Source organism: Megalobrama amblycephala, linkage group LG17 (assembly GCF_018812025.1).
Source record: "Megalobrama amblycephala isolate DHTTF-2021 linkage group LG17, ASM1881202v1, whole genome shotgun sequence".
NCBI lineage: Eukaryota > Metazoa > Chordata > Actinopteri > Cypriniformes > Xenocyprididae > Megalobrama > Megalobrama amblycephala.
In genome coordinates this window covers 30,572,553-30,598,981 of record NC_063060.1, presented here as the reverse complement: position 1 = coordinate 30,598,981, position 26,429 = coordinate 30,572,553, and the positions used below count along the sequence as shown (strand labels likewise).

At 38.2% G+C, this 26,429-nt stretch overlaps 1 protein-coding gene across 1 annotated transcript in view; it reads left to right on the top strand.

Annotated features, from left to right (window-relative positions):
• rreb1b (ras responsive element binding protein 1b) overlaps positions 1 to 26,429 on the top strand; it is a 45,862-nt gene that overhangs the window by 13,505 nt on the left and 5,928 nt on the right. The window contains exons 3-10 of the mRNA XM_048162291.1: positions 13,534 to 13,665; positions 13,947 to 14,146; positions 17,032 to 17,121; positions 17,324 to 17,487; positions 22,938 to 23,079; positions 23,247 to 23,389; positions 23,509 to 23,698; positions 23,806 to 26,389. Of these exons, the coding sequence (XP_048018248.1) occupies positions 13,534 to 13,665; positions 13,947 to 14,146; positions 17,032 to 17,121; positions 17,324 to 17,487; positions 22,938 to 23,079; positions 23,247 to 23,389; positions 23,509 to 23,698; positions 23,806 to 26,389 (3,645 nt within the window). The remainder of the gene's footprint in view (positions 1 to 13,533; positions 13,666 to 13,946; positions 14,147 to 17,031; positions 17,122 to 17,323; positions 17,488 to 22,937; positions 23,080 to 23,246; positions 23,390 to 23,508; positions 23,699 to 23,805; positions 26,390 to 26,429) is intronic.

Here is a 26,429-nt window from a genome sequence, read left to right as displayed (position 1 = left end):
TGACTATTCCCCCTTTCTCTGTGTGTGTGTGTGTGTGTGTGTGTGTGTGTGTGTGTGTGTGTGTGTGTGTGTGTATGTGTGTGTAGTTGCATTCAGCATAGGTGTTGGGTTCAGATTTCAGGCCTATGACAAATCTCTTTATCCATACACTGTACAAAATGTATGTAATTTTCACAGAAAAAGAAATTCTAATGTAAAAACCTGTTAATTAGTTAACAGTATGTTACAGTACTGTATAATTTACAGTGAAAAACGGTAAAAGGACATTCTCAGAAATCCCTGCATGACACATTTTTGTTATTAATACTATACATTAGGGAGCTTTGTGTTGCAGTAAATTTTATTATGTTTATTGTATTATTTTAATTTGTTACATGTGTGTTACCCTGATAGTGTTTTGTATTTGTGTGTTTGTATTACCCTGTGCACCATCTATATATGAGTATTGGACATGTTTTATGAACTCTGATTCATCATGTGGTTTTCTGTACCACCTGTCTTATCATGGTGGTTATCAGTACATTGTAAGCTAAAGAATAGATTTTCGTTGTTCAAGTAGATTGGTATATTAACACCATATTACTTAATGAAATAAATGGTTATAAGTTGTAAAACATACAGGCAACAATATGCATTCTGGTAATACCTGAAACATTCTCATCATACTGTTTATGGTGAATATTTTTTAGCCACAACTGCTGCCGTTTGTTATTTAACAGGATATTTTTTACCGTCTAGGCATAAAATAATTAAAATAAAATTATTATTTAATTTGTATGTGGGTCATTGAAGCATAAGGTTTTTAAAACTATAAAAAACATAATGGAGATATAATTAATTTTGAACTTTTATTAAGTGTTAACAATGAGATTATGTTTTTATAATCAGTTAACACTGTTTTTACCGAATGATGATGTTTTCAAACAGGCTGATGTCTAGCTAGCTAGCTTGTTTGCTTGCTAGCTAGCTAGCAAAAGGACAATGAAACATTTTATATTTAGTACAAGTTTTTAAAATATTACAACATTTTTCATGTTTTATAGCGGTTGTACCGAATGACCAGATGTTTCAGGACATGCTTATAAGCAAGTGAAAACATGAATTTTTCAAATAGATAAAAGAGAGTTAGTTACTTTGCTTCACGATCATGTGGTCCTTTGCAGGTGTCTGAATGATGTCACATCCTGTCACATGATAGTGACCACATGACTTGATCCAAAATGGTCCCTTTATATTGGTTACTCCAAATGACATCAATGAAATTCATTTTTCCGGACATTCTTTCTCATAACAAAGCAATGAATTCTACACATTTTAATATCATTTTACGCTATGTTAATATACAGTACAGTCCAAAAGTTTGGAACCACTAAGATTTTTAATGTTTTTAAAAGAAGTTTCATCTGCTCACCAAGGCTACATTTATTTAATTAAAAATACAGTAAAAAACAGTAATATTGTGAAATATTATTACAATTTAAAATAACTGTTTTCTATTTGAATATATTTCACAAAGTAATTTATTCCTGTGATGGCAAAGCTGAATTTTCAGCATCATTACTCCAGTCTTCAGTGTCACATGATCCTTCAGAAATCATTCTAATATGCTGATCTGCTGCTCAAGAAACAATTAATGTGTACAATTGTACAAAATATTTGTGTACAATATTTTTTCAGGATTATTTGATGAATAGAAAGTTCAAAAGAACAGTGTTTATCTGAAATCTAATCTTTTGTAACATTATAAAGGTCTTTACTGCCACTTTTGATTGGTTTAATGCATCCTTGCTGAATAAAAGTATTCATTTCTTTAATTTCTTTTCAAAAAAATAAAAATAAAAATTCTTACTGACCCCAAACTTTTGAACGGTAGTGTATAATGCTACAGAAGCTTTGTATTTCAGATAAATGCTGTTCTTTTGAACTTTCTATTCATCAAGGAATCCTGGAAAAAAAAGTACACTTCTGTTTTCAACATTGAAAATAATCATAAATGTTTGAGCAGCAAATCAGCATATTAGAATGATTTCTGAAGGGTCATGTGACACTGAAGACTGGAGTAACGATGCTGAAAATTCAGCTTTGCATCACAGGAATAAATTACTTTGTCAAATATATTTAAATAGTACACAGTTATTTTAAATTGTAATAATATTTCACAATATTACTGTTTTTTACTGTATTTTTAATTAAATAAATGTAGCCTTGGTGAGCAGACGAAACTTCTTTTAAAAACATTAAAAATCTTAGTGGTTCCAAACTTTTGGACTGTACTGTATGATCTTATAAAATCATGCCGGAATAAAAAAATATATACATTTATTACATTTTAAGATATTTTAATCACAAATGAAATGGCTTTATTGGCTTTTGTACGGTTAAACCAAATGACCTTTTGACACTTCAAAATCTTTAAAATACCTTTATATATAGCAAAATATAATTAAAACCTTTTGGATTCAATAAAGAGATCTAGTTGTACTACCTTACATACTTTGGATGTCATATCTTTGTTTTTTATTATTATTAAGGCCTTTAGGAAAAAAAAAAAGACCCGTCACGTCATTGATCCATGTCCATATAGAGTTGCCTGACAACAGTACATCTGTGTGGATAGTCAGGTGTTGTTGCTGAACCTTTATTCAAAGATTTGTTCACCCAAAAATGTAAATTCTGTCATCATTTACTCACCTTCATGTTGTTGTTAAAAACCTAAAAGACTTAATTTCTTCTGTGGAGCTTAAAAGGAGACATTTTAAACATTGGGAACCAAACAACATTGAACCCTATTGACTTTCTTTGTACAGACAAAAACATGGAAACATTTTCCAAAATATCTTGTGGTTTGCAGAAGAAAGAAAGTCATATGAAAGATGTCTGAATGAATTTTCATGTTTGTGTGAACTATTCATTCAAGGTTATTTAAAATTATACGTAGGTTGCGTGTCGGTTTAGAACATCTTTATTTAGATATCAAATAGTATTTCGTAGGTTGAGATGCTAATTTTTCTAAACGAGACAGGGAAAAAGAGATGGAGGGTTAGGTCGAGTTGGGAGGAGGAAAATAAGTGAGTGAGATGGAGGATGGCCTGTAAGATGGAGGATGATAACAGGGAAGAACAGGGGAGCTCTGCAGTGTAGAGGAAGCAAAGGAGAAGAATGGCTCAGCATTCCCCAGAACTTCCCAGCCACCACACCAAACAGGAAATACACAAGTTCCCCGCTTTCTCCCTGGTGGAACGAGGAGGGGGGAGGTTGGGGGGGGGGGGGGGGGGGTTGGTCAGACTTTCCATTCCTCTGTTTACTTATGAACGAAAAGAGGAATAAAATGGTCAAGAACACTCTGAATGAAAGCATAAATCTACTGTGAGCAGTAGTTGAGTGGGGTCATTCCTTGAGATTTGAGAAAGTTTATTGCAGCTCTCCAAAACCTAGTTGAGCAAACCCAGAATGCATTGCAACAAACTCAGTGAAAAGAAGAAATCCAATATGATGGAGGTGAGAGAAATGCTGGTAATATACATAGTTATTTGTGTGTGAAATGTATTTTTAATGCTTGGTATTGTTTGTTAGCTTAGCAACATGCTAATGCCTAATTCTGTTTAATTGGGAGTTGAGTCTCCAGTTCAGAGCACTAATGTAGAGTGTTACAGATCTGTCACTTAAGTGGTTTCATGATTATTAAGATGCTGCCTTAAAAGGTAGCTGTCTATATAGGCCGCTCACTAGGTTTTGGACCAGAGGTTCACTAGGTTTTTCACTAGGTTTTCTTCAGAGGTTCAATGAATGGGCCTATATGCCTCCTCTTCTGTTTTCTGTCGTCCTGCTGGTTCACCTTGAAGTGTGAGTGTGTACAAGAGAGTGATGGTCAGGGGCAGATGGACTCATCATTATCTAGTGTTATCTGTTCCCAGTAGGAGGGAAGGTCTATATAATCCCCACACTCCCATTAACTAAGACACTTTTATAGCCTGTAGATGTAAGAGGTCATGTGCTTGCCTGGACAGTGTTTATCAGAGTATCAACACTCCTTTTTTCTATTTGTCCTTTTTATTCTTTACATGTATAATGCTTTTTGAATTATTACTGGTGCTTATTAAGGTGAGCATCACTGTTATATCATTATTGTTCATACTTTGCTTTATACTCTACTTACTTTATATAGCTTTAACATCATTTTGAACAAACCGCTATGATGCATTATCTAGTAATGAGAATACCACAGAAACATGGGAGTGGGTTTGTTTGACTTGGGCCAGGATACAACCACCCAGAACACCTTGTCAACCACAAAGCAACTTGCTAATGTCACTCAGTCAGAATGCTTTAGCAGCCACATGGCAACACCCTGGCAACCCCTCACAGCAAATCAAATGGGTGCAAATCTAGTTTTTCCTTTACATATGTACTACTGTCCAAATGTTTGGGGTCATTAATTTTTTTAATTAAAATACTTTTGTTCAGCAAGATCACATTAAATTGATCAAAAGTGACAGTAAAGACAGTTATGATGTCAAATAAAACATGCTTCAAAAATTTTACTTACACTGAAGACTGGAGTAATGGCTGCTGAAAGATCAGCTTTGCCATAATTTTCTTTCAAAAACATGAAATCTTACCAATCTTTAACTTTTGAATGTTAGTGTAGTTAGTTTTGAACTTTTTGTTTACCTCCTGCCGTTTTCTGTCTCACATACCAAATATTTTGCCATTTATATTAGTCCTATGAACCATATGATGATATGTTTAACTGTGATGCCCATCTGTCGTCATTAGATCCAGTGGCTAATTAATTACTGTCTTTAAGCCTAATCCTCTCACTGAGTCCAGAAATGCTTGGTTAATAACAGCTCATTAATCTCAGATAATCTCTGGATCTATGCTGTATTGCTATCTCAGCTTGCAGCACTTATATGATGCATCTGTGAGGGTGATTGAGCCTAGGCCACACACTCTAAATGATCCATTTATCCCTCTTATTCACTTTTAAAAATCCTCAATGGATTGAGGATTTTTTGAAAGATAATAATGAATTTATTCAGCAAGGATGCATTATTTTTTTAAATGGCTAAAGGCTTTTATAGCAAAACTTTTCGGTAACTGGCCTTAAGGGGCCATTCACACTGATAGCCATCTGCAGCAACACAGTCATTTGTTTTCAGTGAGAGTGGACAATTTCTGTCGACATAAGCAACAGCAACCATTGATGATGCAATTTGGGCATGTTCAGAGTTTAGCTTTATGCAAATGAGAGACAACGCAATAGAGATTTCACTGATTATTTAATTTGTCTGTGCCCACATACAGCAATATAATGAAAAAAATGGGTCAGAATTTGATGTCATTCTAAAGGGCTTTTCACACTGCACTTAAACCAGGGTTATCTTCATTCTGACAACCGCTTTTAACCCCGGGTTATGGAACATTTCACACTTGTAATTTAGAAGCGGGGTTAGCACTGCTTTTTACCTGGGGTTATGAAACCCTGCCCCAGAGCAGGGTTAGCACTGCTTTTGGGGTGCCAAACTTGTACGGTATATAACGATGCAGTGTTAAAGGTCCCGTTTTTCGTGTTTTTTTGAAGCTTTGATTGTGTTTATAGTGTGCAATATAACATGTGTTCATGTTTCGCGTGTAAAAAAACACAGTATTTTTCACATAATTTACTTATCTGTATACCGCTGTTTCCACTGTCATAAAAACGGGCTGATGGCTTCCTTGTTCTATGAAGTCCCTCCTTCAGAAATATGTAACGAGTTCTGATTGTGCCAGCGGTTCCTGTGTTGCAGAGCCATGGCTCTGCTGTGTTGTGATTCGACAGCAGCTTAGCGAACCTTGCCCGGAAAGGTCACGCCTCTTACCATAACGTGGAGATGCATGCGCTCAGTGTTATTGTAAACATAGTTTTACATGTGGATTATAATTTTCGGGAACCGAGTTAAACATAAATTGTAACCATTGATCTCTAAGTACAGCGTCCCTGGGAAGGCCAAACAAAGATGATTGGACTGCGGGATGAAAATAACAGCGTTTCGACGACATGGCGACAAACACACTCTACAAACGCAACTCTTGCTCTTCTCTGTGGGAGCGCAACAAGACCACGCCCCCTTTTTTGTGTATTCCTGTGGGCGGAGGTTAGTCAAAAAACTGTTTTAGTGACGTCATTAAAGAAGGAAGTAGAGGGATGTAGTCCAAACTGGCCGTTCGATGTAGGCGACTTCTGTTAAATAAAATATCTCGCTTGGCATTGAACTTTGAGCTTTAAAATTGTACAGATTTTATTTATACTCTAACAACAACATTACACACTAACTAAAGTTTGAAACATGGGATCACGAAGAACGGGACCTTTAATATGTTACAGACAACCAATCGCGTACTCATATTTGCCTGCTTTGGACAGTCACGGAAACACTGCTTATTGTATATAAACAGTAAATTCAGAGTTAGAGAGGAAAAATATCAAATGCCGACAGAAAATGCAACAATTTGAGTGAAGAAGAGACCGTTTCATTCTTACCTTTAGTCTGAAATGTCCATTCAGTTTAAGCTCGATAGTACAGTCAGCAATACAAGGATGCGCAATGCTAGAGCCATGTAAACAGGTTGTGTACTACATTTATTCAGTCAATGAAAATGACACAGCAAATATGCAAATAAGAACATTAACCCAGGGTTTAGGAATGTGAAACGTCAGCTTAAGAATACCCAGGATTTATTAACCCTGGGTAAGTGATGAACAGTGTGAAACGTGAAGCAAGATAACTCAGGATTCCGTTTACCCGGGGTTTAGAATGACCCAGGGTTAACTATTTCAAGTGTGAAAAATCCTTAAGTGAGTTTGATTCATACACTGATAATTGTTCATTTTAATTATGATATGATGCGTAATGCCCTACTGCAATTTTTATACATCCCTGCAAATTTTTAGCTGAATAGATCTCATTTGAGAACAGAATTTTTTAAAGCTATGGCCAGATACATGACCCACCAGTAATTTAGGTGAATTTTTTTCCATTATCAATAATGCATTGATGTATGAAGCACTTCTCACACAGAACTCACAAGATTTTTTTTTTTTTTTTTTTTGTGTGAGTGTGGCGAAATCTAACATGAGTGAAATTTGAACATGAGCAATGGTAAATGTGACCGCATTATTATTAGCAACATGGTGACCTCCAGCCACTATGAACATGCATTACACACTGGTGTATGTGCATCTCTTTTCCTCAAAGTTAAATCCTTATAGAAATAGTCAAGACAGTCAGACTCCTCTGTCCACACTTTTCCAACCAGTAGAAGTACATGAGCAGAGTTTGGGATGGTGGGAGCTGGGAGGGGGATTTCCTACCCTCCCCCCTCGAGGAGAGGAGATCACACCCTGCAACGGCTCACACAAACTGCAGCAGGGCCGCATGGTTAGAGCAAGAGAGAGTACAGCAGACAACCGTCTACCCTCCACTGCTCTCACAGCCACTTCCTGCTTTGACTCTCAACCCAACCCCCCTACTGTTCCTCTCTTTACAGCAGAAAGACTTCCAAGTTTCTCCCGTTTGAACATGCACCCAGTCTCTCGACTCTCTTTTCCAGTCCTCTCTCTACACTTTTCTCACATTTCACATTTCTCTCAGCATTTTCCTCCATCTCTGCTTCCCCTCCTTCTCTCCCCTCCTGTGCTCTCACGTATGTGTCGTTCATCTTTCTCTCCCTCGTCTCCTCACCCTGCACCACCCCCTCACTGGGATGGGCCTCTCTCGCTGTAGTATCACACTCCCACAGCTGCCTCAAACAGTCCACAGCCAGTGCTTTTCCTATCTTCGCTTTTAGACAACACAATGCATAGTGCTCATTTTTAAATTGAGATGTTTGTGGCAAGAATGTAGCTTTTTAAATCCAATATATAAACTACTGTTCAAAAGTTTGGGGTCAGTAAGATTAATACATTTGTTCAGCAAGGACACATTAAAGTGATCAAAATTGACAGTAAAGACTTTTACATTGTTACAAAAAATCGACCTCATATACATTTTGTTCTTCTGAACTTTCTATTTATAAAAGAATCATAAAAAATGTATCACAGTTTCCTCTAAAATATTAAGCAGCACAACTGTTTTCAAAATTGATAATAATAAGAAATGTTTCTTGAGCACAAAATCAGCATATTAGAATGATTTCTGAAGGATCATGTGGCACTGAAGACTGGAGTAATGATGCTAAAAATTCAGCTTTGCCATCACAGGAATAAATTACATTTTAAAATATAGCTGCGAGCAGCGATGGCGGGCCCAAGCCCGGTGGCACCGCCACCCCGGTGGCTTCAGGGCAACTGTGCACAGCGGGCAATAGGCACTTAAAACGGTTAAACATCAAAGGACTATGTCAAATTCACTCCACATTTACTGCACTACAAGGTGCCACTATAGAGCCCCTCCTCCCTGCCCATTTTCAAAGGATTACATGTGCCAAGTTTTAACATTATTCTGATGAATTTTGAAGCAAATCAGGTAAAAATAAGAGGGTGATCTCAATGTATGCTGAAAGTGACACATTTTCTGCTTCCAGTTGGTGGCGCTATGACTTTGAATCACAATAGTCACATCCATGTGATCAGCCTTGTACAACGAAGACTAAGCCGAAGTTTCATCAAAATCAATTAATGTATGCAGAAGTTATAACACTTTGTTTCCCTTTTCTTGCCATAAATTCGTTGCCTCGCCACGGCCAAACCGTTTGAGATATCCAAAATCCGTTTGCAATTAAACAACTTCAATGTGTTAGCAACAAGTTAAAAAAAGCTTGGTGTAAATTGGATAAACCCTGTAGGAGTAGTAGTATAAAATTCATAGCCTGTTTTTTCAAAAAATTAACATTCAAACCAAAATAGCTGACTTCCTGTTGGTCGGAGCTAATGAATGTAAATTAGAAAATTGTCCGGCTTGATGAGAACAATATGTGTACCAAGTTTGGTGACTGTAGGAAAAACAAACCCCCCCACTTTTGTCAAAAGGTGGCGCTACTGAGCCCCTCCACCACGCCCATTTCTATGGCTTTGTCCATGTCTACTGGTTGACAATATTGGTGTGTGTGTCGAGTTTCATGCAATTTGAAGCATGTTAAGAGCCTCAAAAACACTCAAGAATATTATTACAGTTTGACCTGTTGCCATGGCAACAATATTTCAAATATCAAAAATCCTGTCATAGGTCTACATCTGCTGTGTATTGACATTACACTGATGAAGTTTGAAGCAAATCAGGTAAAAATAAGAGGGTGATCTCAAAACATTTCAAAAAGTGATACACTTCCTGCTGCCAGTTGGTGGCGCTATAACTTTGACTCACAATAGTCACATACATGTGATCAGACTCCTATAACGAACACACTTGTGAAGTTTCATAAAGATCAATATATGTATGCAGACGTTATAACACATTTCCTGTTTCCTTTTTCTCGCCATAAATTCGTTGCCTCGCCACGGACAAACCGTTCGAGATATCAAAAATCCCCTGGCAATTTTTAATCATCAGTGTCTTGACTTCATGCTGACCGAGTTTGGTGGCGATCGGATTAATCGTCTAGGAGGAGTATATCAAATTCCAGAGCATGCGTTTTTCAAACAACCCTTAATAGCTGACTTCCTGTTGGCGTGACGTTTAACTTAGAGCACGAAAGTTGTTCGGCCCGATGAGGTCTATATGTGTACCGAGTTTCAGACTAATACGTGCAAGCGTGTTTAATATATGGACCAAATTTTCAGACCTTTTTCAAGGGGGCGCTGTTGAGCCCCCCTGCCACGCCCGGGTACCAGCTTCTGCCCGGCCCTGTTGGCCGCGGATTCCAATGTGTGTGCCAATTTTCAAGAGTTTTTGAGTATGTTAAGGCCCCCAAAAAGCCCCGGAAGACGGAAAAAAAAAAAAAAAAAAAATAATAAAAAAAAAAATATAGCTGCGAGCAGCGATGGCGGGCCCAAGCCCGGTGGCACCGCCACCCCGGTGGCTTCAGGGCAACTGTGCACAGCGGGCAATAGGCACTTAAAACGGTTAAACATCAAAGGACTATGTCAAATTCACTCCACATTTACTGCACTACAAGGTGCCACTATAGAGCCCCTCCTCCCTGCCCATTTTCAAAGGATTACATGTGCCAAGTTTTAACATTATTCTGATGAATTTTGAAGCAAATCAGGTAAAAATAAGAGGGTGATCTCAATGTATGCTGAAAGTGACACATTTTCTGCTTCCAGTTGGTGGCGCTATTACTTTGAATCACAATAGTCACATCCATGTGATCAGCCTTGTACAACGAAGACTAAGCCGAAGTTTCATCAAAATCAATTAATGTATGCAGAAGTTATAACACTTTGTTTCCCTTTTCTTGCCATAAATTCGTTGCCTCGCCACGGCCAAACCGTTTGAGATATCCAAAATCCGTTTGCAATTAAACAACTTCAATGTGTTAGCAACAAGTTAAAAAAAGTTTGGTGTAAATTGGATAAACCCTGTAGGAGCAGTAGTATAAAATTCATAGCCTGTTTTTTCAAAAAATTAACATTCAAACCAAAATAGCTGACTTCCTGTTGGTCGGAGCTAATGAATGTAAATTAGAAAATTGTCCGGCTTGATGAGAACAATATGTGTACCGAGTTTGGTGATTGTAGGAAAAACTAACCCCCCCACTTTTGTCAAAAGGTGGCGCTACTGAGCCCCTCCACCACGCCCATTTCTATGGCTTTGTCCATGTCTACTGGTTGACAATATTGATGTGTGTGTCGAGTTTCATGCAATTTGAAGCATGTTAAGAGCCTCAAAAACACTCAAGAATATTATTACAGTTTGACCTGTTGCCATGGCAACAATATTTCAAATATCAAAAATCCTGTCATAGGTCTACATCTGCTGTGTATTGACATTACACTGATGAAGTTTGAAGCAAATCAGGTAAAAATAAGAGGGTGATCTCAAAACATTTCAAAAAGTGATACACTTCCTGCTGCCAGTTGGTGGCGCTATAACTTTGACTCACAATAGTCACATCCATGTGATCAGACTCCTATAACGAACACACTCGTGAAGTTTCATAAAGATCAATATATGTATGCAGACGTTATAACACATTTCCTGTTTCCTTTTTCTCGCCATAAATTCGTTGCCTCGCCACGGCCAAACCGTTCGAGATATCAAAAATCCCCTGGCAATTTTTAATCATCAGTGTCTTGACTTCATGCTGACCGAGTTTGGTGGCGATCGGATTAATCGTCTAGGAGGAGTATATCAAATTCCAGAGCATGCGTTTTTCAAACAACCCTTAATAGCTGACTTCCTGTTGGCGTGGTGTTTAACTTAGAGCACGAAAGTTGTTCGGCCCGATGAGGTCTATATGTGTACTGAGTTTCATACTAATACGTGCAAGCGTGTTTAATATATGGACCAAATTTTCAGACTTTTTTCAAGGGGGCGCTGTCGAGCCCCCCTGCCACGCCCGGGTACCAGCCTCTCCGGCGTCCTAATGGCCGCGGATTCCAATGTGTGTGCCAATTTTCAAGAGTTTTTGAGCATGTTAAGGCCCCCAAAAAGCCCCGGAAGACGGAAAAAAAATAAAAAAAAAAAAAAAAAAAAAATAATAATAATCCTTAGAAGAACAAGAGGGCCCTGCGCGAATTTTCGCTTGGGCCCTAAAAAAAAAAAATAATAATAATCCTTAGAAAAACAAGAGGGCCCTGCGCGAATTTTCGCTTGGGCCCTAATTAAAGCTGCAAGCAGTCATGAAAGGGCCCTTGGACCGCCACCCGGTGGCTTTAGGAAAACAGAGCACGGTGGGCAATGTGTATTTAAGTATATAAATATAGGAGAACTACATAAGTCATTTGTATTTCCCACACTTCCTGCTACCAGCTGGTGGCACTATGACTATAACTAAATTTTGGCGTGTAGATTTGCACTTATCAAACATGTGAAGTTTGAGGCAGATTTGACATTGTATGCTTGAGTTACAGCTTCCTGTTTCATGACAATAATAGCACTCAGCTAAGTGTTGCTAGCATGTTTAGCACTCAGTTGCATATTTTAGTATGTTGCTAGTAGTGTGTCACAGTGTTAAACAGGTCACTTCCTGTTGCCAGTGGGTGGCGCTATTACTATAACTGAATATTGTCATGTAGATGTGTTCAGGGCAGGACTATTATCAAACATGTGAAGTTTGGAGCAGATTGGACATTGTATGCCTGACTTAAAACAACTTCCTGTTTTGTGGCGTTAATCGCATACATTAGCATTTAGACAAAGATTGCGTGATTTAACATGTTTCTGGAACGTTTGGTACTTAATGGCATATACAAATATGTTTCAGGGAGGGAATTACAGTGTAAAGCATACCATTTCCTGTTGCCAACAGTTGGTGCTATGACTAACTGAATATTTGCGTGTCGATGTCTTCAGGCCAGGAATCTTATCACACGTTAAGTTTGGGGCAGATCGAACATTGTATGCCTGACTTACAAGCTTCCTGTTTCATGGCGAAACATCGAATTTTGTCAGGCTGCCACGGACAACGCCCTTCAGTGAAAACTCAATTTAAAACACAATTTAATGTCACAAAGGCCTTTAGATTAGACTGACCAAATATGATGTTGATCTGATTAAAGCTCTAGGAGGAGTTCGTTAAAGTACAACGTCTGGAAATGTCAAAAACAAAAATTTTGCAGAGAAATTTCAAAATATCTCACTTTCTGTTGGGTTTTCAGATTTTGCTCCCAGGGACTTTTTTTGGGCTGTATTGGGCTGTTACATGTGTCTACTGAATTCCATACTTGTACGTGAAATGTAGCGCGAAGGGTGCTTAATTGAAATTTTGTAGTTGGCGCTATAAAGCTATTTTGCCAGACGTAAATTTCCACCACTTCTGACGCGTGAAAAGTTTCATGAGTTTTCGAGCATGTTTAGGCCCTCAAAAATGCAATTCGTTTCGTCGGAGGAGAACAATAGACCGAGCAATTATAATAGGGTCCTCACACCATCAGTGCTCGGGCCCTAAATATATTAAAATAGAAAAATACTTATTTTAAATAGTAATAATATTCCACAATATTACTGTTTTTACTGTAGTTTTTGATCAAATAAATGCAGCTTTGGTGAGCTTAAGAGACTTCCTTAAAAAAAAAATTTTTTTTTACTGATCTCAAACATTTGAACGGTAGTGTTCATACATAAACAATGTTTATCGAGGATATAGCCTAGTCCTGTTTTACCACATCCAAACCTCAACAGAACCTTCCAAAAGACTCTTTTGACCTTTGTCTTGTCCATTTGAATCTATGAAAACAATCAATAAGAGCATATGCTGAATAAAGTCGGTCCTGTTAAACACTTCACAGCTCCTGCAGAGATTAATTGTAACCATTTACGCAATAAGATGCAATCTCTTAATGATTTCCACATAGCTTCTTTTGCAGATGGGAAAAGTAATTAATTAATGGGTGTATCTGTTATAATTTAGGCTAGTGCTGTGTGAGTAATGAAAATTCTCCATTCTTAGAAATGGAAAGTGCCTCCTCTGAAAAGCCTGTCAGCAATGGTGTTGGTGCTGCTGATGTGAATGAACAGTTTCATTTGTCAGAAGAGGCTGTTAACAATCAGCCATCCACACATACACCAGAACCTGTTGAAGGTAAGATGTTACAGTCATTTTTAAAGAGATAAAGTTATAATAAATAAAGATAAAGATTGTGTCATTATATACTCACTTTCATGCTTTTCCAAACCCAAATTATTTTTTTCTGTGATACAAAAATATACAAAATTTCTACAAAAGTAGACATTTTTAGACTCATTTCACAGAATCAGGAAACATTTTTTTAAATTCAGGTTTAGAAAAACAAGAGTGTGAGTAAATGATGACAGTGTAAAGGTTAAAATGTCATGATCATTTAGTAATCATGTCATTTATAGAAGAAAACAGTGATGGAATGGACAAACCAGAGCATGAAGATGAAGTCAGAACAGAGGAGGAGCTGTCCTCCATCAACTCCATGATGAGCACTGTGATGAATGTGGGCCAGATCAATGGAGTCGACTCTGAGCCCACCAAAACATCTCCCAGAAATACCACCAAATCACCCTCTGTCAGTCGTACTGGGAGAAGAAATCAGGTATAGCATTCGGTATATCAGTCATGTGAGCAGAAGCTGACAAATTTCTTGCCATAATTGTATGGTACACCTCATTCAGGAAATGTCAGCTGCGGTAAATAACTATATCTGTAGTAGGTTGCAGCGGTGGAGTAGTCAACAAAGTCCTTTGAAAGCTAGTCAGTCCACTTGGCAGCCATATTGGTATCTCATCTACTTGAATAGGGACCAAGACCAAGGCTGCGTCCGAAATCACATACTTTCTGAGTAGGTACTTCTTCTAAATAAGTAATTACTTTGTGAATGTCAAAAAGTATTTTCTATTTAGTATGAAAGTGACTGTATTCTGGCAGTACTACATTCGTCGTGTTGCCACTATCATGTGACCTACAGCGTCATTTGCGTCGCTTCACTGCCCAGTGCTTCCCACAGGATTGAAATATACTTGCGGTGGTAGCCGGGCGAAAAATCCTCCTATTACCCAAAATGGCACAAAAATGGTCTACTACCTGTGACAAACAAATAATGTGTGATTTTTAACAGTATTTTTATTTATTAAAATTAATTTTAATTACATAGCATATTACATTTAATTACATACTAATATTATGCATTATTATGCATTGTAAATTATGCAAAATTACAGCATTTAAATGGTTCACCTTTTCCTATGTTCTCCTTGTTGTCATATAGGGAATGGGACACAGATTTTACTAGTAAAATTTATAAAATGAATAATATACGTGTCAAATAGTGTTCTTAGTCTTTTCTTCCTGTGGGGGAGACTACAATAATTTACTATGAATTAAATGGAAATCAAATTAAATACAATTTATTGTGTAACCAAAATACCAATAATGCCCAAAAGAAAAAGAAAAAACTTAGCGTGTGACTTTTAATTATAAACAAGCCCGAAATACATCAGTACTCTTATTTTGAAATGTCTGTACTATTGCAGGCTGATCCTTCAGATTCTTACAATCGTCTAAAACATTTTATATAAAGGGAGGCCATTCAGTAGACTTTGTAATAATTCAACTTGAGTTCATTAGCAATCGCTTGGCATAATTCTGCGATTTCATTGATTGAGATTCACTTTGAAGCAGTTTTGCGCGAGCTTGTAGAACGCGCAACAACGCCGCCTTGTGATTTTGCAAAATGCAGCGCCCGTGGGAATGTTAGCGGGAGTAAACAGTTCTGATGCACACGTAACGAGCAGCTACGAAACGACTTAGTTAATCAATCGCGGATGGTTTCATTATCTTGCGCAGATATAAATGTATAAGAGGATAAAAATAATAAAAGCAAAAATGTGTCTCTAAATATACTTGGGCGGCCGTTATTATACGTGGGCGGCCCGCCTAAGTAAAGTCTATGTGTGGGAAGCACTGCTGCCAATCACAGATCTTCCCCTGTGGCCTCATGGGTTATTAAAGTGTCCATATAATGTACATATCAGAATCTTGCCTACTGTTTTATGATGAATTTGAACATACTACTTAGTTTACATACTTGGTAGGAAAGTATGTGATTTCGGATGCAACCAAATCTATAAGACTGTTTGTCAAGATTGAGTTTCACTAACATATTGCTAATGCAAATGTTGCTTCTTTAGCTCAAGTGATGCTAGAAAATAAAATTTTTCAGGCTGGTTCAGCTAATGCACATGCGTGTTCTAGAGCAAAAAGCAACAAAAACGTGTCTAGCTCTTTTAATCGCATGGTGACACTTTCATTTTTGTAGATTCCATATTTATTGTTATGATTTTTCCTGATTTTCTACTAGTGGTCTGTCTTATCCCCCTCATACTATCTCTGGTAGTCAGTCAGACTGGCAGTTACATGAACGGCAACAAATGGTCCTTGCGCTTTCTCAATCCCCCCTTTGTGAGAGCCGATGCTTGTCTTATGCCTTCAATTAAAGTGTGGGATTCGACTGAAACACTTCTCTGTGGAGAAAACAGGTGTTTCAGTCTCCCAGCCCCCTCTGGTATCCCTTCCTACAACCCTAACTGCATTTCCATACGCTGAGAGTGACTCTGCACCACTTCTGCAGAAGGTCTTGCCCACTGAATTAGTGATGCTCTTCCTCAGCCAGTGCTGCTGTTGTCTGGAGAAACAGATGGAGAGGCCACTTGTTACTCCATGTGACACAAGCGCACAACCACTTCTGCTGCTCTGACACATACTATCTTCATCAGGCAGGCCATATCCTGCATCTGTTTTACCTATTGTGTTTATCTCTCACGGGGGGGACAAATAAACGTCCATTGTGCGACGTGTTGAGGGATTTTTCATTTGATTTTGTGTTTTTGTTTGATTAATACATAATTATCTATTGTGTTTTCAGGGTCCATGACTCTCATGAGGTGTAATATTTAGAAATTAATAGTCAAATATATGATGAAATTTGTACAGACCTCATTTTCTTTTCTGTGTGTGTGTATATATATATATATATATATATATGTGTGTGTGTATATATATATATATATATATATATATATATATATATATATAAATGGAATAGAAAATAGAATAGAAAATGTCTTTTATAGCAGGGTTAATATTATTGTTAACGAAAACCATAAAAAAAAAAAAACATTTTCATTACTAAAAATAAACATTATTTAAAATAAAATTAAATATAAAAAAAACTTTCAGCCAGTTGCCAAGACAAAATTTCTCATTTTCGTTTAGTTTAAGTTAAAAAATAATAATAAAAATGACAAAAAATACAACAAAATTACTAAAATTTTAACTCAAATTAAAAGAGAGAAAAAAAAAAAAAAAAAATCTAATTAAAAATATTAACAAAACCTATAATAGTGTATCAATGACACTAAAACAACACTTGGGAATGTTGTACTGTATCTAAAGTTTGTCTTGTTTGTGTGTCTACTACAGGAAGTCAAAGATGAACGCTCAAGCTTCATTTGCCCCCTGTGTAACAAAAACTGCATGACACAGCACCAGCTCACCATGCATATCAGACAGGTGCGTACTCTTACACAAACACACCCCTACATCTACACCTGTTTACTGAATCACAACAATCTGATTTAACATGTAAGTTTGTTTTAAAATCATTAGATCAGAATTTCACTGAAACTGAAGATGGTTTATACTCATTTCTTTTACATATTATATATAGACTATATATCAGTGAATTGACATCTGTGCCTCGTTTATCCTCCAGCATAACACAGATAGTGGGGGCACTGACCACTCCTGCAGTATCTGTGGGAAGGCTTTGAGCTCGGCCAGTTCTCTGGACCGCCACATGCTGGTTCACAGTGGAGAGAGGCCATACAAATGTGTGATATGTGGCCAGACATTCACCACCAATGGAAACATGCACAGGTAAATGGTCAGACAGTGATTTTGGAGGTATAGCCTATAGACTAGCCTTTTTTCAAACAGACAAGATTGTACATAAAAGACTTCCTGTTTAGCTTCATGTGGAATAATGTTCAGTACCAAAGAGAATAATTTTGACTCATCCCTCGTTCATTTTATTTTTTATCTGATATATTGGTTACATTAATATGCCTTCAAAGGAAATAAGCCAGGCATTTCGCAGGGTTTAAAAGCCAAAGTGTGAGGCTTGTATTTTTGTTAATTAACATAAATGAATTATTCCTTAAAATTCTGTTTAGAATTTGAGCCTAACATTGTCTAAATCATCCTTTTTGAAGTGAAACACTTGTTTATACTCTATATAAATAGTGCATTTGTGGTATTTTGATCATTGTGCATACCATGTGAAAGTTAGTGGATTTATGTCATCATGACAACAAAGTTAAAAGATTGGATATAATTTTACACTTACACAAACTTTACAAGGTCAGTACAAGCAACTTCATTCCACTAGTCTCCGGTCACAATGTATAATGTTTAGGTCTTGTGGCTATACTTCAAAACAGTCTGTACAGTATGTTTTATGTATCTTAATGTGTGTATACAGTATATGGCCTGGCATTCATTTAATTGTAAGTGACTACTTCCTCTAAATGCGTTTTTTTTTTTCTTTTGCTCTTTTGAAAAGACAGAGGGACAAGTCAAAACTATTGTAATCTTCATTGGTAGCGAACCCATTACATTCAGAGAAGAGAAAAAAGATGAGACTATAGAACATGTTTTTCAAAAATGGGGTTGTGAACCCCTGGGGGTTCGTGCGAGAACTGAAAGGTGTTTGTGAGTTGATGAAAAGCTCATCATCAATTAAAGGCACAGTATGTAAGTTTCACTGCTTGAGGTTGCTTATTCAAAACGATAACAAAGGCATAGCTTGGTGAATGAGCATAGATTCACGGGGGTTGTCGTCTTCACCTCCACAGCCGATGGAAAGTAATTTGACGTGTTCTCGGATGAGCTAATGTTTTAACGTTTTATTAAAGTTCCTATGATATGAAGCAGGGTGGAGCAGAGAGCCTGGGACATTTTACGTTGCAGTTTTTATTACGCTTATGTGCCGTAGTCGGCCGCTCCTTTCATTTTGTTGTTTATGCATATTTTATGTTTAAAGTTACAACGTTCGCCTCCTTCTTCCCTGAACTTGAACATTGTTACAGTTACGTTTGATCAGTTGAATTCACATTATTTGATTTCATTCTAATGAAAAAGCCGGAAGTGCTGAGTTTACTGTACAAGTCACTTTATCTGACAAATTAAAATTGTGGAGTAATGCAGCGCTGTTTATGAGCGCTGCTATGAGACACTTGATATCGATATTAGAATATATTAATAAATACTGCATGACTGTCCTGTTAAATGGCATGCAATTCATTTTAAAACATTGTATGGTGTAGAAAATGCTGTATTGTTACTACAAATAAAGCTCTTTCTGATTTTGCTATGTTAGCCACTTGACAAAATAGTGTTGTCTGATTTACTTTTTGCTTACAAACTTGTTACTCGCGGTAAATCAAGAAAACGAGAGATTCAAACAATAAGACTAACCGTGTTGAGCTATATAACAATGATTTGTTTTCAGTCGATAAAGGTATCCAAACAGTTGCTCGCCTGTCTAATAAAACGCATAATATATTAAAGCATCTTTGTTGTTTCCAAGGTTTTTACGGAAGTAAAACTAGAAATCGAGACTTGGATATGATATCACTGATAGGTGACACAATGACATGGGCCATTACGCTGATCAAAATTGCTGGTTTAAACATTGTTGTAAACATCTGGGATAATGTAAGTACACAAGTCAACAAAATATAATATTGTTCTAAGGATTTTGGATATTTTAATCTAAACAAATATTACATATCATACCTTTAAAGGGTTAGTTCACCTAAAAATGAAAATTCTGTCATTTATTACTCACCCTCATGTCGTTCCAAACCCGTAAGACCTTCATTCTTCTTCGGCCTGCATTGCCAGCAAGACAGTTAACACTTTCATTGCCCAAAGAAATACTAAAGACGAATTTAAAACAGTTCATGTGACTACAGTGGTTCAACCTTAAAGGTCCCGTTCTTCGTGATCCCATGTTTCAAACTTTAGTTAGTGTGTAATGTTGTTGTTAGAGTATAAATAAAATCTGTAAAATTTTAAAGCTCAAAGTTCAATGCCAAGTGAGATATTTTATTTAACAGAATTCGCCTACATCGAACGGCCAGTTTGGACTACATCCCTCTACTTCCTTCTTTAATGACGTCACTAAAACAGTTTTTTGACTAACCTCCGCCCACAGGAATACACAAGAGTTGCGTTTGTAGAGTGTGTTTGTCACCATGTCGTCGAAACGCTGTTATTTTCATCCCGCAGTCCAATCACCGGGTCTGATTCCGTCTCAAATTAACAGGGTAAAATTAAAGACATGTTTACAATAACACTGAGCGCGTGCATCTCCACGTTATGGTAAGAGGCGTGACCTTTCCGGGCAAGGTTCGCTAAACTGCTGTCGAATCACAACACAGGAACCGCTGCCACAATCAGAACTCGTTACATATTTCTGATGGAGGGACTTCATAGAACAAGGAAGTCATCAGCCCGTTTTTATGACAGTGGAAACAGCGGTATACAGATAAGTAAATTATGTGAAAAATACTGTGTTTTTTTACACGCAAAACATGAACACATGTTATATTGCACACTATAAACACAATCAAAGCTTCAAAAAAACACGAAAAACGGGACCTTTAATGTTATAAAGCGATGAGAATACTTTTTGTGCGCCAAAAAACGAAATAACGACTTTATTCAACTATATCTAGTGATGGGCGATTTCAAAACACTGCTTAATGAAGCTTTGAAGCTTTACGAATCGCTTGTTTCGATTCAGTGGTTCGGAGCTTGAATCAAACTGCTAAAGTCACGTGAGCCATTGAAATTTCAAAACGAACTCCGAACCACTGATTTGAAACAAAAGATTCGTAAAGCTTCGAAGCTTCATGAAGCAGTGTTTTGAAATTGCCCTTCACTAGATATTGTTGAATAAAGTCGTTATTTAGTTTTTTTGGCACACAAAAAGTATTCTCGTCGCTTCATAACATTAAGGTTGAAACACTGTAGTCACATGAACTGTTTTAAATATGTCTTTAGTAGCTTTCTGGGCGTTTGAAAGTGTTAATTGTCTTGCTGGCATCGGATTTTATGAAAAATATCTTAATTTGTGTTCTGAGGATGAACGAAGATCTTACTGGTGTGAAATGACATGAGGGTGAGTAATTAATGACAGAATTTTCATTTTTGGGTGAATTAACCCTTTAAATCATAAAAATGCTGAATTAAATTAAATTAAAAACATTTAAAATACAACCCTTACTGTAAAAAAATCTTAAATATTTTGTTTGCCTGCATGTCATAGACATTAACTGAGAGAAAAGAACCTTTAACATGTGAATGTGTTGTTAAATTATTGAGATCTCAAGGGGATACATCAAGTAAATATTTAGGTCAAAGTGGTTCGGCTGCCAAAAAAGTTTGGTAACTCCTGCTATTGGTAAAAATCTAAATCCTTCCAAGCATTATATTCATACCACATTTAGGTTTCATTTGTGGTAAAATGTTTGTTTGTTGACCTAAAGAAATAATTGTAACAAAATGTTGCTGTATGTACAGGTATGTACAAGTAGTTGTAAGTTTGTGGTAGAGGAGAAGGAGGGCTAGAGGGAGGGTCGGGAGGGATGAAGGAATGTCTGCATGTGATGTGAGAGGCCTGATTCTCAAGGCTGACTGATATTGATGGCTGCACTAGCTTCTTTCTTTTTTGTCACCTATATTTGGAAAGATTTTTCTGTGTCCATGCTTCCTTTTCATGTGTCTTTGTTATTGAGGGTTTGATGTGTGACTCTTTTTGTTTGTGTTGATGTGATGTGCATAGAGGGCTTCCTTGTGCAGTTGAGACATGCAGGCATTCCAGATGGGGGTGGAAGATGTTTGTGTGAGTTAGAGAGGAGGAAAAGGCAGGGGGCAGGGAGAGGGGTGCTGAACATATTTTTTGGGTGGCACATTCTGGATTTATGAATCATTTTTATCTTTATCATTTTATATGGCATAACTCAACAAAACAACAATGCCTGGCAGAATGTTAAATCGTGCAGCTGAGCAATTTTTCCCACACTGCCCTCTGGCAATATTGATGAGGCACTTCAGAAGGAAAAAATTACTCAGTGGTCCTGCATCGACTAGTAACTTCAAACACTAAACCACAATGTGATTAAATGGCATGTGACAAGAAATTGCAAGAGCTGGAATTGTGGTTGCATGATTACCTTTATTATGCTGATAGTGATTTAATCTGTGGTATCAACGTGGTTTTCTTATGGGAGTAAGTGAGGCCAGAGACATGAGATGGAACAGGATTCAGGCTGTCAGGGTTGGGTCCACATGTGGGTGACCATCACTCTGCCTCTCTTCTATTAATATCTTTGGCTGTAGAATGTAAAACAAGATTCTTACCACTGGGTCTGCTGACATTTATCCTCCCTTTCCAGTTACATACACTCAGAGTGCATGGCCATAAACCCTGCACACCACAATGTAATTAAAGCACATTTAAGATACTATATGCTCTATAGACATATACAGACAACCATTTTAAATGAAACGCAGCTGCACATAAGCATCAGGGGCCTTGTATCTGGTTGAACCTGAAAGGTGGGTTTGTTTCTGTGTAAGTGTAGGAGGGTGAGGGGTGCACACGTTCCAGCATGTCGTAATGTGACTCCCAGCACTTTTCCTCCACACATTACCTCTGACCTCTGCTGGCCATATCATTGCATTTCCCCCCACCTGGTCACTCCTTTTTATGTTGCAAGCCTTAATCATGGAAGTATTCCAGTGGCCCCAGTGCCTTCATATCACATCAAGATTAAAACACAGAACATTTTACATGGATGAGGATAAAAAATTGTTTTAATTAAAGAATATGTTCTATGATGATTTTCTTTACTGTTATAGTTTATTTTTTACTGTATTACAATTAAAACAATACATTTTAATCTTAATTTTTATATTAATGCTACAATAATGAGAATGAGACCCTGTGTTTCACATTACCAAAATGAGAATTGAGCTTCTTTGAGATTAATTTTTCAAAAAAATTGTCACAAAAATCCTTAAGAGTAGTTCTTCTATACTAATAGTACACTTTATTTTATTTATGCAAAATATATATTTTTTTTATTTTTATTTTTGGGATAAAATGTTACCCAACCACCTCAAATGCCAAAATACAGCTTACAACACAAGGCAGTAAGGAGCATCTATGCATGTTGCTTAATAAAGCATTTTAATTTCCCTCATTTTCATTATGGTTGTTAATAGACAGAACTGAGTTGAGTTATATATTTCTGCAGGCACATGAAAATTCATGAAAAGGATGCAAACAGTATTCCTACCCTCAGTTCTTCCACACGAAAGCGCCAACGACCCACAACTAATAGGAAGCCCAGTGTAGAGGATGAAGCAGAGCAGGCTGAGGAACCACCAGTAAAAAAAGTACATTTCCATGTCTTTTTTTCCACCTCCATCTCTCTCTTTTTTTTTTTTTTTTTTTTTTGTCTGTTATTTATCAGTAAAATCAGTAAAACATTTTAATAACTTTTGGAATTGATTGTGCCCATACCTATCAAGTTATATGCAAACAAATTTTGTCTTATGTTTAGGTGATGTTGATGCAAAAGCCTGGAGAGGATGATTCTGTCAAGAGTGAAGAAGAGCTCCTTCACTGCCCCATCTGCTTTAAGACATTCATCTGTAAATATGATCTGGAATCACACATGGAGACACATCCTGACACTACACTCAGGTGGGCTCAGGATGTTGTCTGCTTCTGTATATTGTCTCAACACATTATATAGTGTAGTACTGATTTTTTTTATATTTCGTTTAATCAAGGCTGTTTTTGACTGTTTGTTCTAATCCTAGGTGTAACATTTGTTGCATTACCTTTCGCACACACCGTGGTCTCCTGCGTCATAACGCCGTCATTCATAAGCAGCTTCCCACTGACCCCTCTGGACGACCCTTTATCCAGAATAACCCCTCCATCCCTTTGGGGTTTGGAGACTTGGCTTTCATTGACTTCAGCTGTCAAAAGTTTCCCCAAATTGCACAGGTGAAGACTTGTAAAATTCATCAGATGAGAAAGAATTACTTTATTTATTTATTTTATTTTTTTTGGAAGACGACAGATCATCATTTTGATTTGTTTTATTTATTCAGGTCTGGTGTGAGAGCAATTTGCGCAGATGCTCTAGCAAGTTCCATAAATTTGTTTGTGAGGTCTGCAACAAGGCCTTCCCTCTTCAGCAGTCTTTGGATCTCCACAAATTCTCACATAAATGTAGCACAGACACCAGCACTGAACCTCAGGAACAAAACGCTTATGCTGTTACGGATGCACCCAAAGTCAGCTCCCATTCCATGGATTCCAAGGAGGTCAATGAACTAATACCACATGTTGATAGTACCCGTTCAGATGGGAAGAATGGTTTCATGGAGTGCCTAGGTCTCCAACACTCCTCCTTAGCCAAGCCAGAGAAATCAGAAGAGCAAATTCAGCAGGAAGTTTTAGACAGCATTCGCTTCATTCGCGTTGAGCCACCTTCAACAAATCTACCTCAAGAAAGCAGTAGCAGTCTCGGCATCTCTATTTTGGAGCCCGTCTCTCTTCAAGCCATGAACAAGAATGCCGCCCTTAGCCTTCTGTCTCTACAGCCGCTCCATGGTGTCGTCAGTAGTGGTATGTTTGTCCCAATAAGTGGTCAAGCTGCGGTGGAGCTGGCGGACATTGAACAAATCCTTAAGATCGCAGCCTCTGTGCCACCTCAGATGTCTTTGTCTCTGCTTCCCAAAGGTCTGGGGAGTCCTCTACAGGTGGACCCCAAACAGATTGCTTCCCTGAAACCTAAACCCTTAATCACTCCTCGATCCAGCATGGGTGCTTCCACACCCCCTCCACCCATCATGAACGCCCAACAAGCCTCATCGGGTAACATCAGTCCTAGCCTTCCACCCCAGACGGGCCAACAAGTGAGAACTACCAGACAATCATCAGCCTCCTCTTCGTCCTCAACCTCGTCCTCTCCCACAAATTGGGAGACTACTCAACTGGGGCCAGATGTCATAGGAACCACGATTATCTCGTATGAAACTGGAAAGCAAGAAGAGTTTGACAGCAAAGAGAAGGAATCAAGAGTTGTGGGCAAGAAGACAGCCAAGGCAGAGTACCCTTGTCGGTTCTGCAAAGAAGTCTTTTCCTTCTTAGGCGGCCTTCAGGCTCATATGCGTCACCATCTGGGAGCTTCACCATATCAGTGCACCATTTGTAGCTACGCCGCTCCTGACAAAGCAACGCTGATTCGACATCTCAGAACTCACAGCGGTGAGCGGCCATACGTATGCCGCCTCTGTCATTACCCTTTCACTGTGAAGGCCAACTGTGAGCGCCATCTGCGAAAGAAACACATGAAGAACACACGCAAAGACATAGAGAAAAACATAGAATATGTAACCACCTCCTCTAGTATAAGCGGTGTCATTGGAGGCACCACATTAGACCTCCTCGATGTGGCTGGTGCTGGTAGCACATCTTGTCGATATTGTGGGGAGGACCTTAAGAACTACCGAGCCCTTCAGATTCATCTGAGAACACACAATGGATGTCAGCGGAAGCCTTTTGAGTGTAGGCAATGTGGGGTGGCATTTCTCGCTAAAAGGAACTGCATTCACCACTTGCTGAAGCATCATCCAGATGTTCCAGAAAGGGAAATTGAGGAGCACATTAAAAGTCTTGTACCGGTTGGAGGAGACACCACTGCTCAAGCCAACCCTCCAACCTCAAATGGGCTGGTTAACACCACTGTTCCTCAGAATGTAGGTCCTTTGTCTGGGCCTGTTGAGGACCAGGACCAGCCTTTAGATTTCTCTAGCAAATCTCAAAAAACAATTGCTTCAAATGTTAAGCTAGAAGGGACAACATCTCCTCTGTTTAATGACTGCTCTTTGGAGCCCATTGATCTCTCAATACCTAAGGATCCTGAGAAGAAGAGAACGATGAAAGAACTTCCTCAGAGCATGTCCCTGAATCATCATGTCAAGAAAGAAAAGACCCCTGAAACCCCTGGGTTTCGTGCAGCTCTCCCAGTCTCCATTTCTAACCTGGCCCCAGCTGTATCTAGTGACCTTACCAAGCCCTTTACCCGCTTGAAGCCACTGTTACCAAAACCATCTTCTGTTTCTAGTACTTCTGAAATGCCACCGCTGGCCTCCATTGCTCAGATCATCTCATCTGTGTCAGCTACCCCAGTGCTGATTGAAACGGAATTAGATGCCAAGAACAGTGTTAGTGCAATGGACTTTAATGTAATAAATGAGAAGAAGAGTCCCTTAGGCACTGCCAAACTGGATTCCACTCAAAATGGATCTCTTGATAACTCAAAAAAGAGAGGCAAGAAGAGAGCATTTCAGGAGTTCTGTGATCCAAGATTGGCAACAGGCAGTGGCATTGACCTGGAGTCAAGTGGCGAGTTTCCCAGTGTAGAGAAAATGCTAGCTACTACTGATGCAAATAAATTCAGCCCTTACTTACAACCCAGTCAGATGGAGCCAATGAAAGAGGAGAAAGAGAAGCAGCCTGTCAATAAGGAGACGAAGGAAGGACGAGAGGACAAGCCAAAGAAACCTCCACAGAACAAAGGAAAGAAGAATGCCTACTCCAATTCAGTGCAGAAAATGACCTGCCCATACTGCCCACGTCTGTTTCCCTGGGCCAGTTCATTGCAAAGGCATATGCTAACACACACAGGTGAGACACTGTTTACAATTCATAAATTATGACCACAAGC